Below are 14,517 nucleotides of genomic sequence, written 5' to 3' on the forward strand. Positions count from 1 at the left end.
ATTTCAGAAGGTCAACAGCCACATGAAGCTAAAAACCACCTTACTGGACAGTGTAGGGCTAGGGAATGCACCTATCTATTTTTTTCTTTCAAACTCTTACCAAATAGCAGTCAATGCACATAAAATACAGAACTGATTTTACATAAAACATGAATTTAAAGATTCAAATGTACCTGAAGTAGCAAATCTGTAGTTTTGCTAAAATTTAGTATTTTTAAAGTTGGTTTCCTAATACCCCAAATTTTAAAATATTCACAAATTTATATCTTTTATTCCAAAATTTATGCCTCCTTTATTCCAAAATTTTAACTTACCTGGTATAAGCATTGTATTATTAACTTGTACAGGTATAGTTGGCATGCTTTATGGCAAAAGAACAAATCTATTATATTTAATAGATTTTTACACGAAAACATTTTTATCATGTACAACATGATGTTTCACAATATATATACATGAAATATATATACATTGACTGGCTATATCAAGCTATTTAACATATGCATTACATATTTTTTGTGGTGAGAAAACTTAAAATTAACTCTTATACTGACTTTTAAAAATACAATACATGGAGAATAAGCTCGGCCTAGCATGTATGAGGCTCTGAGTTCAAGCCCAGTACTGAAAAAAAAAAGGATGACTAGCTCACACTATCACAGAATGCTTTTCACCTCCATGCTCTGGTTTGTCAAGAAAGGCCATTTGACGGATCCTATAAACTATCTTCTCACTGCAATGGAGAGGTACTTTCACATCCTAATCTTTCAAATAGTTCAGCCTCTACTAATAAACACAAATCATTAAAACAGAGATCCTGAAAGTAAACAAAAATTATTTTTAGTAGTTTAGTCACATACTCTTCTGTTCATATGAAATGCCAGTGAAAAATATAAATAAAAACAAAACAAATCATATGAAGAATAGAAAATAAATCCAACAGAATCCTAATTCCATGTGTGCATTTTAGAATTTTATTAAGCAAATCTTTTTTGGCTAAGAAGACAAAAACACAAGATAAAATTTCCAGGCTAAAGAATCAAAGAGCTGCCAGGTACAATGGCACATGTCTATAATCCCAGTAGCTCAGGAGGCTGAGACAGGAGGATTGCAAGTTCCAGGCCAGCCTCAAAAATATAGTGAGACCCTGTCTCAAAATAAAAAGTAAAAAGGACTGGGGATATTGCTTAGTGGTAAAGTGCCCCTGGATTCAATCCTCTGTAGCCCCCACATTCCCCAAAAATCAAATAGTTACCACAATTCACAAAATGCCAATACAACTAAGCCTCCTATTCCGCCTATAAACCAGCAGCCTATTCTGTTTAGGGAACAGAAATAAGAACACTGATAACATTACAATTAACATTGTGCCATAAGCATGTTTTAAATTCCCTTCAGTCTTTTAATCTACCACTTAAAGGTCTACTTAACAATTTTTTTTTTTCAATTAAATGTATATTCTTTTCTTTAACCAATGTCCTGCAGGTCATTTAGACTCTATTTTTTCTGTTCTTATAAATATTGCTATGTAACTATGCAAAAGAATCTTTCACTTTGATTTTTTAAAAAATAAATTACTGAGTCAGGCATGGTGATACACACCTATAATCCCAGCAACTGAGAAGGATGAGGCAGGATGATTGCCTATTTGAGGTCACTTAGTGAGACCATCCCTCAAAATTAAATTTATAAAGGGGCTGGTGATGTATTTCAGTGGTAGAGTGTTTGCCTAGTATTGCAAGGCTCTAGGATCAATCCTCGGTACTACCAAAAAAATTTACTTATTGGAAAAGAGATTTTCCAATTAAAGTATGCATTTTTAAGATTACTGATAAAATTAATCAGTCTCTTTCCCAAAACAAGTACCAATTTATACTCCTAATAAATATCTACCTCATTCCACAGTTGCCAGATATAGATTTTTAAAAAATGTTTGCTAGTTTAACAGGAAAGAAATGACTCAACATGACTAAGATAGTTGAATGTATATCTATGTCTACCAACAAACTGTTTTTCTTTTATTGTGAATTGTGCAATGTCAATTTAGGGTCTGAATGCGTTCCTTCAACCTATACAACACAAGATAACTTATCAGCCCTAAATTTACCTTCTTCAAATTTTGAGAAATACATTCTTTATCTAATGATTGAGAATTGGTGGAAAGACCATGTTTGCTCCATCTTAACTCTCCTTGGTTGGTGCATTCTAATATTTTTTAATAAATGTTATTGAAATACAGTTACAGAACAATTTTCAGTTTCATAAGAAAATGCTGCCTTAATTATATCATCAAAATTATGTAAAATTTTAAAAATTAAAAAAAATTACTGGGCTGGGGAGATAGCTCAGTCAGTAGAGTGCTTGCCTTGCAAGCACAAGGCCCTGGGTTCAATCCCCAGCACCGCAAAAAAAAAAAAAGAAAGAAAAAAACAAACAAAAAAAACATTACCTTTTCCTCATTTGTTACAGAACAATCTGGATCCCTTCTTTTCTTCTTTAACTTTTTATCTTTACTTTGTTTTGTGCTCAAAGTCTGATAAGGTTGCAAATCTACTCGAGAATGAAATTGATATCGACCACTTTCCACATCACAGTAGTAATAAATCCCAGTGGTGGGATCATAATATAGTTGATTTTCCTTTCAAAGTCAAGAAAACAATAAGTACTATTTATATATGATGAAATACAGTAGACAAACAACAAAAATGCCAAATCCATTCAAATACAGTAAATATATATCTTTTAACAACAGTAGTATTTTTAGTAAATACTGAATTAGAAGAAAATGAAAATTTTTTTCAAAATACTTTACCAATATCTGCTTTAGCTTTCCTAATATGAAAACCAAATCTAACCATTAAATTAAATCATATGAAATGGGCAGTATTTGATGATTTTCCACTTCAAAAGAAACTGCACTTCCTTATGGTTCAACTTGATGCATTAACAAAAAATAATAAGAAAACTTTTAGAAAACATGAAAACCAAAGCATTAAAAAAACTGCATATGCAAGCAACTTCAGACTCATCATTCTTAATGACCACACAAAAAAGGTCTGATAGTATCAACTCCCAAACCTTCCCCTCAGTATCAATAACATAAAGATTTACCTTTAATGTTCATTACAAAAAGTCACTGAAGAAAATATGAAGGAAAAAAAAAAAAAAACAAACATAAAAACCAAAGCACATACCACTCTATAGAAAGAACCTGGGAAACAACTGCCTTCACTAGTTAGTTCTACATTAAGTAAATAAGACTTGAGTAGGACAGCCATGTACAAATGAATTTTAGCAAATTATGAATTAAAAAACATAAAGATAAAATTACACAATCACCTACATTTATGAGACACGGGTCAGGACTCCATAATCAAGATTTAATTGAATAAGTTATATTTAATTACTTCATAAATCCATACAGAACAGACCTGGAAACATGATATATTGAGATAGAGCAACTAAAACTTTCTGAATAAGGTAGTTTTATTTTATTTATTTTATTTACTTATAAATTTATTTTCCAATTATTGCCAATTTATTTATTTTATTTTTTGGTACCAGGGATTTAATCCAGAGGCACTTAACCAATGAGCCACATTCCAAACCTTTTTTACATTTTATTTATAGACAGGGTCTCACTGAATTGCTCAGGCTGAGTTTTGATCTCATGATCCTCCTGCCTCAGCCTCCCCAGTTGCTGGGATTATAGGCATGAGTCACCATGTCCAGCAATTTATCATCTTTAATCCATGCATTTTGCAGATTTCTTTTAAAAATATTTAGAACTCTCGTCATCTTTCCTTTAAGAAAGTTAATGACACTATCTAATTTTTTCTAGTGATAATGGAACTTTTATAACTTAGACTTTTAAAATCTGCTAAATTCAATCCAATATGTAGGCATTTACAAAATACAAGAAAAAAGTTATTTAATTAAAATTAAATGAAAACTAGCACCACAGTGGCAAAACAATAATGTCTCTAATCTACTTAGAAATATAACATGCAGAATGTAACTACTTATAGAATAGATGTCAAGAGGAAAGATACAAGAAGGAAGGTAGAAAAATGACAAAGCCTAATTTCTACTTGGAAACTGTGTTTTCCTTAAAACCAAAAGAGTAATGAACTCTGATGAGAGTTTAACTTTCTGGCTATTAACAGCAATGTCAATTAGCACACTCCCATGGGAAAAAAAAAAATCTGTTCATGAAAGACTTTTTAAAAGTCTACCATGGGCAGATAAACTATTGGAATCTCTAATCTCAATTAGAGATGTAGCTCAGGGTAAAAGCACCCCTCGATTCAATCCCCAGTACTACAAAATGTAAATAAATAAAAATTTTAAAATCTCACCCCTAATCTATAATTAACAATTTTACTTCCTTACATGTTCTAAATAAAATATATATACTGTGGTTCTTAAACATTTTACGATAGTTAATGATCTAATAAAAGATCTTTGTAATACATTATTTTACATATAAGAAGACATTAGGTGCTAGCTACAACAGTGCATGACTATAATCCTAGACAGGAGGCTGAGAAGGAGTATCACAAGTTCAAGGTCAGTTTAAACCTGAGACCTTGTCTTAAAATGAAATAAAAAAAAAGAGTTCAGGAGGTAGCTCAATGGTAGAGCACTTGCTGAGCAAGCATAAGGTCATGGATTCAATTACCAAAATCACACATACAAAGAAAGTTGGTAGATTGCTCTAAAATATTTATCTATATTTACCACAATTAGCAATTTATTTTACTCAAATAAAAATCTAGAAGTATAGCTCATGAGCTATTTTAAAATCCTTTTGTCAAAGAGCTTTGAATAAAACATGATTTTTAAATGCCACATCTTGCTTTTACTCCAGCTTGGGGTTTGATATTTGCTATCGGGCAGCTAAATATATAATCATTCAGTATTATTAAAAAAAAAAAAAAAAAAAAAAAAAAACTCAAGACACTTACAGAATCATAATAGAAACCAGTGCTGTGATCGAAATACAGTCCAGTACTTTCATCATAACTAAATCCAGTCTGTGATACAGCAGCTTCTGCTGCAGCTCTCAAACTTTCAGCTAATGATGAACCTTCTAAGGATGTACCTTCTGTTGCTAATGCAGATGGTAGCTCCTATGGAAGACACAGTCACATCAAATAAAACAAAACTGCATATCAATCCAAAAGTTAGCAGAATTCACAAAATAAGTAGACAGCTTCATTTAAACAATGACTTCCATTTCTACAATTGAAATATGTGGCTACAAATTACAAATGGAACTGTTTTAACAAATGTTTTAACAAATATTTACTATTATGTCACTTAACTCAAGTTTGACTCAGTTTTTTGTTTGTTACAATGGTAGAGATGTAATAAAGGAACTTGTGCATACTAGGAGAGTACTCTACCAGTAACTATACCTCCAGCCCCTTGACCCAATTTTAAAGACACTAAAACTAAGAGAGTTAACAATTATTCAAAAATAAATGTATGGGCTGAGGAGGTAGTTCAGCTGGTAAAGTGTTTGCCTCACAAGCACAAGGCCCTGATTTTGATCCCCAGTACCGCAAAAAAATAAATAAGTAAATGTATGATACCATAGGGAAACAATCTACAAAAACAGACCATGAAATATTCTTTAAGACAAAAGATCTAGATTCTTCAATAATTATATGTTCAATGAGGAAAACACTTTCAAAAGATAGAGAAGAAAGTTACAGATTAAATATAGTATATCATAAATCTGATTCAAACAAATTATAAAAATCAAATGTGCGACCAGGTGCGGTGGCACACACCTGTAATCCCAGTGGCTGAGGAGGCTGAGGCACGAGGATCTCGAGTTCAAATCCAGCCTCACAACTCCGTAACTTAGTGAGACCCTGATTCTAGACAAAATACACAATAGGGCTGGGGATGTGGTTCAGTGGTCCAATGCCCCTGAGTTCAATCCTCAGTACCCTCCCCCCCCCAAAAAAAAATAAAATGTATAAAACATTTAGGGAAATTTGAACAAGGAGAAATTATTTAACATAAAAGCATTAGTTTTTTTTGTTTTTTTTTTTTACAGATAGGGACATAGCTCAATGACAGAGCACTTGCCTAGCATGCACAAGGTCCTGGGCTCAATCTCCGGCACTAGGGGGAAAAAATGTCTTTCTAGATGTAGTTGAACACACAAGGCTGAGGCAGGAGGATCACTTAAGCCCAGAAGTCTGAGGTTAGCCCAGAAGCCATACCCAAGACCCTAAACTCCCCCCAAAAATGTTTTTACATGTAAACATGACATTGTGCATTCTGTCCAAAGCTCTTTAACTGAATCAAAGTATAGTGACAAATTTTCTTTGTATACATCACAAAATTTGAGAACACAATGTAGCAGGAAAACCATTACACATATAAATAAGTTCTGATGCGGGGAGTTACTGGGGATCAAACTCAGTTGTGGTCTACCACTGAGCTATATACCCAGTCCTTTTTATTTTTTTTATTTTGAGACAGGGTCTTGCAAAGTTGCTATGGCTGTCCTGGAACTTGCAAACCAGCTGCCTCGGCTTCCTGAGTCACTGAGATTACAGGTATAAGCCACCACATACAGCCTAAATTTTGCTTTTAAAAACTGTTGCCAGGCCATGGGGAGTCCCATGGGGAGCAACTCCCGTGCTTTCAGGGGAGAGGCCAGCGCAGAGACTGAGAAGTGAAAAGTTACAGATGAGGGAAGGGCAGCAGGCCCGTGGATTTACTAACCAGCTCTTTGGGTTAGGTCCCTACCCTCCTGCAAAAAGACAGGGCCCTATCTCCAGGAGCTGCTGGAGCAAGCCCTGTACTCTCTCAAGGCCCCTGAGGATCACCCCCACCTCCCAGACAAGGGTGCATACTCTGGCACTCAGAACGAGGGAACTGAGAGAGCCCAACTTCCCTGGCCCACTGTTCAGTCTTAGGGCGCCTGTGGTGATTAGTGATCAACCTGCGTTCACTTCCTGGCAGGCCCACTATTGTCCAGGCACCGACTCCTTGTGCTGCTATGAGTAGCAGAAGGGTCTGAGAAAGGACACATAGGCTTTTTGGTCTGCCATTTCCAGGGCCTCTGGACAAGACTGTGCAGCCCCACTCCCCAACCCCCACTACACACACCCCGTGTAGGAGGCAGCACTCAACCCCTATGCATCCTTAGACAAGAGCCACCACATCACACACAGATACAACTGGGCACTCAGCGGTGCCCTGGTGTTGAGATCGGGTGCTGTGGCACAGGACTCACCCACGCCCCTTGCTTCAGCTCTCGCCCTGTCTGTTTCTACAGCTCCAGATCTCCATAGAACCTCAGGGGTGCTTATAATCAAGTGCACCTGTCTGAAAAGGGGTGAGAAAAAGGCTCCCAAGTTCAGGCAGCATCCATGAAAAGCATGAAGGATGGGTGAGGGGACAGAGCTCTAGGTCCGGGAAGGACATCCAAGGCAGGAGGACAGCAAGGCCTGCTGGTACAGACTCCCCCTGTGATCAACCTCAAGCTTCATGCTTCCCACAGAAGCAGGACTGCTGTCCAGGGCTTCCAAATGGATTACCTTTCATCCAAACACCACATGACGAGGCCTGCTGGGTTCTGTGCAAGGTGTGGAGTCCAGCAGGGGCCAGAAGAGATGCGCTGCCCCATGATGTTCACTGTCAGAACACCAGGAGCCCTTGGAAGGCATCCAGTTAGGCAGTGGCCAAACCCCTCTGGCTGTGGGGAGGAGAATGGTGCCTTCTGTAGTCCTGGCTCCACCTGTCTCACTGGGGCACAAGCCCCAAAACTGCCTACCTCTCCAGCATCTCTTACATTCCTGCAGCACATTTCAAATGCCACCAGAGCTATTTGGATTCCACAGATTTGGAATGCAGAACCCTTTTTTCAAAAAAAAAAAAAAAAAAAAAAAAAAAAAAAAAGAAAGAAAAGAAAAAAAGTCTGCATTTACTATACTGCAATCAACATGCAAATTTATTAAAAAAAAACAACAACTGTTGCCAGGAATGCCTGAAATCCCAGCAGCTTGGGAAGCTAAGGCAAGAGGACCACAAGTACAAAGTCAGCCTCAACAACTTATCGTGACCCTAAGGAACTTAGACCCTGTCTCAAAAGGAAAAATAAAAAACGGCTGGGGATGTGGCTCAGTGGTTAAGCGCCCCTGGGTTCAATCTCTGGTTAAAAAAAAAAAAAAAAAAACCTGTTGCCAGGTGGAACATGATGGCACACACACCTGCAATCCCAGTTACTCAGGAGACTGAGGCAGGAGGACTGCAAATTTGAGGCCAGCCTCTGCCACCTGCCAAAACGCTGTCTCAAAATAAAAAGGACTAGGGATATAGTTCAGTAGTATAGTGCCCCTGGGTTCAAGTTCAGGAATTGCTGAGATGGATCTTGAGAAATGAAGAGACTGCAAATTCAAGATCCATCTCAGCAATTTAGCAAAACCCTGTCCAAAACAGAATAAAAAGTGCTGGGGATTTAGCTCAGTGGTAAACCACTCCTTGGTTCAATTCCCAGCACCAAGAAGAAGGAAAAAAAAAGCTTCAATTTAGCATTTTATTACCTGTGAATTTGAGGTGAAATGATCTCCATGTTCACATTTAACAGTTTCTGTTACAACAGTACCAGTGAAAATATCACTTTCTATTTGTGACTGGTCTTCAGAACTAGAAGTAGGAGCTTCAGTATTCTGACAATGCTGAATTGAGTGTTCACTCACTTTATTTGTAAGACCATCATCATTATAGTATGCCTGATAATAACCTGGAGCAAAAGCAAATTAAATGACATATTAGAATAGTGTATGTAAAACAGGCTTAATTCTAAAACATTGGCTCTGAGCACAAAGCAGCACACATTGCAAATAAATTGTGACCTTTATAATTGTACATATATATTTTAAAAGATTAAAACTGATGATGCATATAAACCTACAAAATTGTGTATCTTTAATTCTACTGTCTCCATCAGTACTCCACTTATCAAGCTAAAAAGAAAAGCCAGGTGAACAGACTTGGAATTTTCACATCAAGAGTAAAGAAGAGCTGAGCACAGTGGTGCTCACCTGTAATCCCAGTGGCTCAGGAGGATTGCAAATTCAAAGCCAGCCTCAACAATTTAGTAAGACCCTGTCTCAAACTAAAATGTAAAAATGGGCTAAGGATGTGGCTCAGTGGTTAAGCACACCTGGATTCAATCCTGAATACCCCACCACCACCACCAAAAAAAAAGATAAAAGGCTGAGGCAGGAGGACTGCAAATTCAAAGCCAGCCTCAGCAATTTACCAAGGCCTTAAGCAACTTAGTCACATCCTGTACCAAAATAAAAAATTAAAAAGGGCTAGGGATGTGGCTCAGTGGTTAAGCACCTCTGAGCTCAATCCCTAGTACCAAAAATAAATAAATAAATAAATAAGGTTAGGGAATATAGCTCTGATATAGCAACACTAGGTTCAATCCTCAGTATTGAAAAAAAAAAGTAAAATAGAAATACATAGATGGCTTATATTCTGTCAAAAAAAACTTAGCAACTCTTAACAACTTCTTACCACATATCTTAATATTGTTGCTTATCAACTGACAACAAAATAAATTCAAGGTATCAGGTTTTGATTTTGCTGTCCAATTTCTCTCATGCTGAGAAAAATTTAATATCATACATATACAAGATTAATGTCATTGTTATGTTTAGCAATTTACCTATAGGTAGTGAATGAAACAATGCAAAACATAATGGACAAGATTACTTCTTTTATGATTCATACTAATTAAAACTCAGTAGCTCAATTATTTTGTTATAATATAATGCAACTGATGAGGCTATGATGGTAGGTCTGCTATTCCCCCAAGGGCCTAAGAGACTAGCACTATATATAATGCGAAGTGTAACACATTAACAAGAAAACCTGAGCCCATGTTCACAAAAAAGCCCAAATATGAAAGTATGTGGCTTACTACATGGCAAAAATTACTCAGTAAGCTGGGCATGGTGAAGAGTTCCTGTAGTCCCAGAGCTCAGGAGTCTGAAATGGGCGAATCACTTGAACCCTGGAGAACACAGTGAGACCCCCGTGTCAAAAACAAAAACGAAAATTATTCAGTGAATAATGCTTTCAGTTCACTGAAAATACATGAGCAACATTATAGAAAGTAAAGGAATGGGGCCGGGCACCGTAGCACATGCCTATAATCCCAGCAACTCAGGAGGCTGAGGCAGGGGGATTGAGAGTTCAGAGTCAGCCTCAGCAAAAGGAGGTGCTTAAACCCTGTCTCTAAATAAAATACAAAACAGAACCGGGAATGTGGTTCGGTGGTCAAGTGCCCTTGAATTACATCCCTAGCACCCCCACACACCCCCCAAAAATTAAAGGAATGACAGTGCATTTCTATATTTTCCACCCAAACAGCAAATTATCTGAAAATACCAAATTATGTGGAAAGAAGTCAATAGTATGATGGTTCTCATATTTATGTATACCTTTGTCTACTTTATTTATTTATTTATTTATTTTGCTTTGTTCTTTTTATTTCCTTGAGGGGTGGGAAGGAGGTTAAAAAGTTTGTTACTTGCTTCAAAGAGCATTCCCAAAGGAGGGGGGGATTCATTTTCAATATACATCAACATGGATGAACACTGTTCTCATAGGTTTCATGACAATTTGAATTCAAGGCAATCAATATGTGTAATATGTTTTTCTGAAATCCAGTGAATTCATTTGGACACATGCATACTCCTTGTATTCTTATTCACATATGAAAGGAACTGAAAATCACAAATCCAACTTGTTTTGATTTGGGTCTAGACTAATTACTAAGGAACCATTCAGCAATAATGGCCTCAAACATTTAAATATCCTCTGAAACTGCAATTCATTAAGGGACTGCTGACTCCAAGAACTATGCCACCAGTAAGGGAATGAGGTAAGAATTCTCAATCTGGATGCCAAGTTCAAAGCAAAATATCAATAATCTCACTTTTGCGATATCTATAAATAAAAGTAGATGGAGAGGATAAGTAAAATAATGTTAAGTAAAAAGTGCATACAGAACTCAGAAATACTTTTTCATTAAATTTGCTACTTTAGTTCAAAAAAATGCTTATAAGAAAAATAACCACTTAAAGCAAATACTAGTTACATTGTTGCATTGAGAACTTGTTGAGAGCAAAAGATTAAGTACTGATCAACTTTCCTCACTAAAACTTAATCCTTTGTTCTGAAATTGGTTATTTTTAAGTTGAACATCTATGTTAAGCCTTGAAAATTCAAAGCAGAAAGGAAAATCACAGAAAGCCAGTAACTTCATCAATATATCTACACAGATGTTTGCTTGTAGTTTTTGGTATCCAAAACCTTTTTTCCACACATTGCACAGATGCCCTTTTTGTAGGCACAGCCCTGGCAGTAATGAGAACCTGGGTTGGTGCACAGAACTTTTACAAATTCTGCAAGTGGAGAACTTATTCTTTCCATATCGATCAAATTGTGCTTTTTTTGAAGTCAAAGCTTTATTTTCATTCAGCTTTCTTCCACCACTTTCTGTGGTATTCCTTGCACCATCTTTCCATGTATCTGGAGTGATAACAGTACCAAGTTTCTTTTCACATTTTTCGCATACCATCCTTCTCTCTACGGGTCCCTCAAACGCAGAAGCAGTAGCAATCCAAAAACAACACTACTCTTGTCTACTTTAAATTTAACAAAAACACTATGTTAGCATGAGCTGAATGTTATAGTATTAGGATATCCTCACTAGATGAATACCTGAAATTGACCAAGGAGTGTGGTTCTCTGTTTGTACTTCTACATCAAACTTTTTGTTATCTTCATTTCTCCCACAATGAAGTATTTTACTGAGTTCTTCCACCTGGAAGGAAACAAAAGCTTTAAGAAAAAAAAAAAATCATAAAGCAATCTAATACATACACCATTCTCCTATACTAAAACAAGACATAATTTTTCTTGGTATAAGTTTTAGACAAGGGACAACTCCTATCAGGTCTCCTCTCACCTTGCAAGAGTTCTTTTTTTCTTACTTGAATAAATCCTACTCTTTTATGTTTAAAAGTTTTAAAGAAGTGCCAAAGGTAAGTTTGTTTCTTTTTCAGAACACTAATATACTCATAACTCATACTGTTAATTTTCAGATTTTTTTTCTTTTGGAGACAGGAATCTCACTATATTTAGGCTGGTATGGAACTCCTGGGTTGAAAGGATCCTCCCATCTTAGCCTCCCAAGTGCTGGCAATATAAGCACATAACACCATGCTTGGCTCAGAGATGTTTTTATTCTTAAATCTGCTTGCCAAATATACAGATACCATCCCCACTCCCCAACTTAAACTGACCAATCTAAGTAATGGGACTTCATGAACAGGATCCTTCATTTCTTTCTTTCTTTTTTTTTTTTTTTTTTTTTTTTTGAGGTACTGGGGATTGAACCAAGGGCCATGTGCTTGCAAGGCAAACACTCTACCAACTGAGCTATATCCCCAGTCCCAGGATCCTTCATTTCTAACCAATAGGACCATTTGGGGCTGAGTAGTTGAGTGCTTGCCTAACATGCACCAGGCCCCAGGTTAAATGCCTAGCACTGCCAAAAAAAAATAAATAAATAAATAAAAAAATAAAAAAAATAAAAACAACAAAAGAAAAACAATAAAAACCACACACACACAGAGAATGATTTTATGCTGCTATTAAAAAGGTCAGCAGTTTTAAAGAAATAGAAAATCTAGCCAGGCACAGTGGCACTGGCCTGTAATTCCACCTAGTCATGAGGCTGAGGTAGGAGGATCCCAAGTTCAAGGACACAATGGACAAAGTAAGGATACCCTGTCTCAAAAAATAAAAAAGGCTGGGGATGTAACTCAGTGGAAGAGGGCTTGCCCTGTATTTAATCCCCAATAACACAAATGCAGAATTAGGAAATCTAAAAACCACAAATTTCCATCCATACTGGATTACCTAGTATCATGTCCTTCACCAGGAATTAGCTATTCACTTAAACACATAATGACATTTGTATACCACAATGCACATTTGTTTTCTTTAAATAGTAGTCTTATGACTAAATAACTTCAGTAGAAGTGAACAGAGAACAAGACCATCTGAGAGGGGTGTCTGTCTTCCTCATGCCTCATACATTAAAATGCCCTTGAAAGGATACTGCACTGACCAGAGCAACAGAGTGTGGACATGCCCATAAGCAAATGAGTAGCTGCTTTAGTTAATTCATCTCAGTGTGACATGTTCGTAGTATGAGACAATATCTATGACACGCATGAAACCAACTCAAAAAAAGGCTTCAAAATACTTAAGCTACATTAGCTTAAATGGAGGAAGGTGGTAAGACTGAATATGTACAGATTATCTTAGCACTTCAAGTTAGCAGATCTGCTCTTGTTACCAGGACTTGAACTAGGGTCAAGCAAGCAAGATACCTTAGGGTGACAAATCTGAGACACTCATTTGCAGATCCATAAAAGTATAGGGTCCATATCTGAAAATAAGTGCCCCCTTAGCTTTCTCACTGTAGGTGCCTGACTGCTTTGCCCTAGTTCTGCCTCTGGCTGCTACCACTATTACATGCAATAGATTATTTGGTATTTACTAAACACTAAGCACTATACTGCTACTTTGGATAACATCTCCTTAATTCACACCACTGCCTTACAAATTAGTTGTCCAAATGCCAATTTTACATGTAAAATATTTGAAGAGACAAGTAATTTATACAAGGTCTTTTGACCCCAAAGCCAGGACCTGCACATATTATGGTTTTCTATTAGTTCATCCTCAATTCTCAAGTCAACCTTTTACTGCTCCAAATGAAACACATGAATAATTTGAAATGACAGTTAACCAAACTTCTGACTCCCAGGGAAGGTTGATTAGGAAAGTAGAGGTACTACTAGAAGTAGTAGAATCAAGAATTTCTAAGTTGGTTTGATGTTTTTGTGGTGCTGGGGATCCAACTCAGGACCCTACAAATGCTAGGCAAGAGCTCTACCACTGAGCTATGTTCCTGGCATTTTTTTTTTTTTTTAAAAGATGGGGTCTCCCTATGTTGCCCAGGCAAGTCTTGAACTCCTAGGCTCAGCCTCCCAAATAATGGAAACTATGGGCGCACAAGCCACCTCCCCACCTTATATTTCAATTTTTTCCCCCACCAGGAGAAAATCACTTTATTTTAATTAACTCACAAAGAATATCAGAACAGCTGATTTAAGGAGGCTTCATAAACATTTTCCCAGCCCCAAATTCTGTACCAACTCAGTGAACTTCCATATAATTAGAATACTCTCTTCCATTGTCATTCAGAAACAACAAAGCTATTAAGAGGCTTTACATTGTGGTTTCATATTTCATACTTTCACTATTAATTACAATTTTATGCTAAAGTAACGTGGTCATCAGAGCTTATTTTTCACTTCTTCAATTTGAACTTCTTGATTAGACTACTCCACTTGCAACTCTGCACTATTTTAGCACCTCACTGAAATCTTCACA

The 14,517-nt window shown here is 36.6% G+C and overlaps 1 protein-coding gene and 1 pseudogene across 3 annotated transcripts in view; both read right to left on the reverse strand.

The window, feature by feature from the left end:
- Positions 1-14,517, reverse strand: part of AGGF1 (angiogenic factor with G-patch and FHA domains 1) — a 46,464-nt gene that overhangs the window by 29,975 nt on the left and 1,972 nt on the right. For both annotated transcript variants that reach the window (XM_079144686.1, XM_079144685.1), the window contains exons 2-5: positions 11,770-11,872; positions 8,571-8,770; positions 4,968-5,132; positions 2,450-2,638 (exon numbers count right to left, since the gene is read on the reverse strand). In XM_079144686.1, coding sequence (XP_079000812.1) covers positions 2,450-2,638; positions 4,968-5,132; positions 8,571-8,770; positions 11,770-11,872 — 657 coding nt within the window. The remainder of the gene's footprint in view (positions 1-2,449; positions 2,639-4,967; positions 5,133-8,570; positions 8,771-11,769; positions 11,873-14,517) is intronic.
- On the reverse strand, positions 10,556-11,679 carry LOC306663994 (cysteine-rich PDZ-binding protein-like; annotated as a pseudogene). Its single transcript has one exon. The product of its transcript is annotated as a cysteine-rich PDZ-binding protein-like (transcript).

This window comes from Sciurus vulgaris (assembly GCF_902686455.1).
Source record: "Sciurus vulgaris genome assembly, chromosome: 6".
NCBI classification, from domain to species: domain Eukaryota; kingdom Metazoa; phylum Chordata; class Mammalia; order Rodentia; family Sciuridae; genus Sciurus; species Sciurus vulgaris.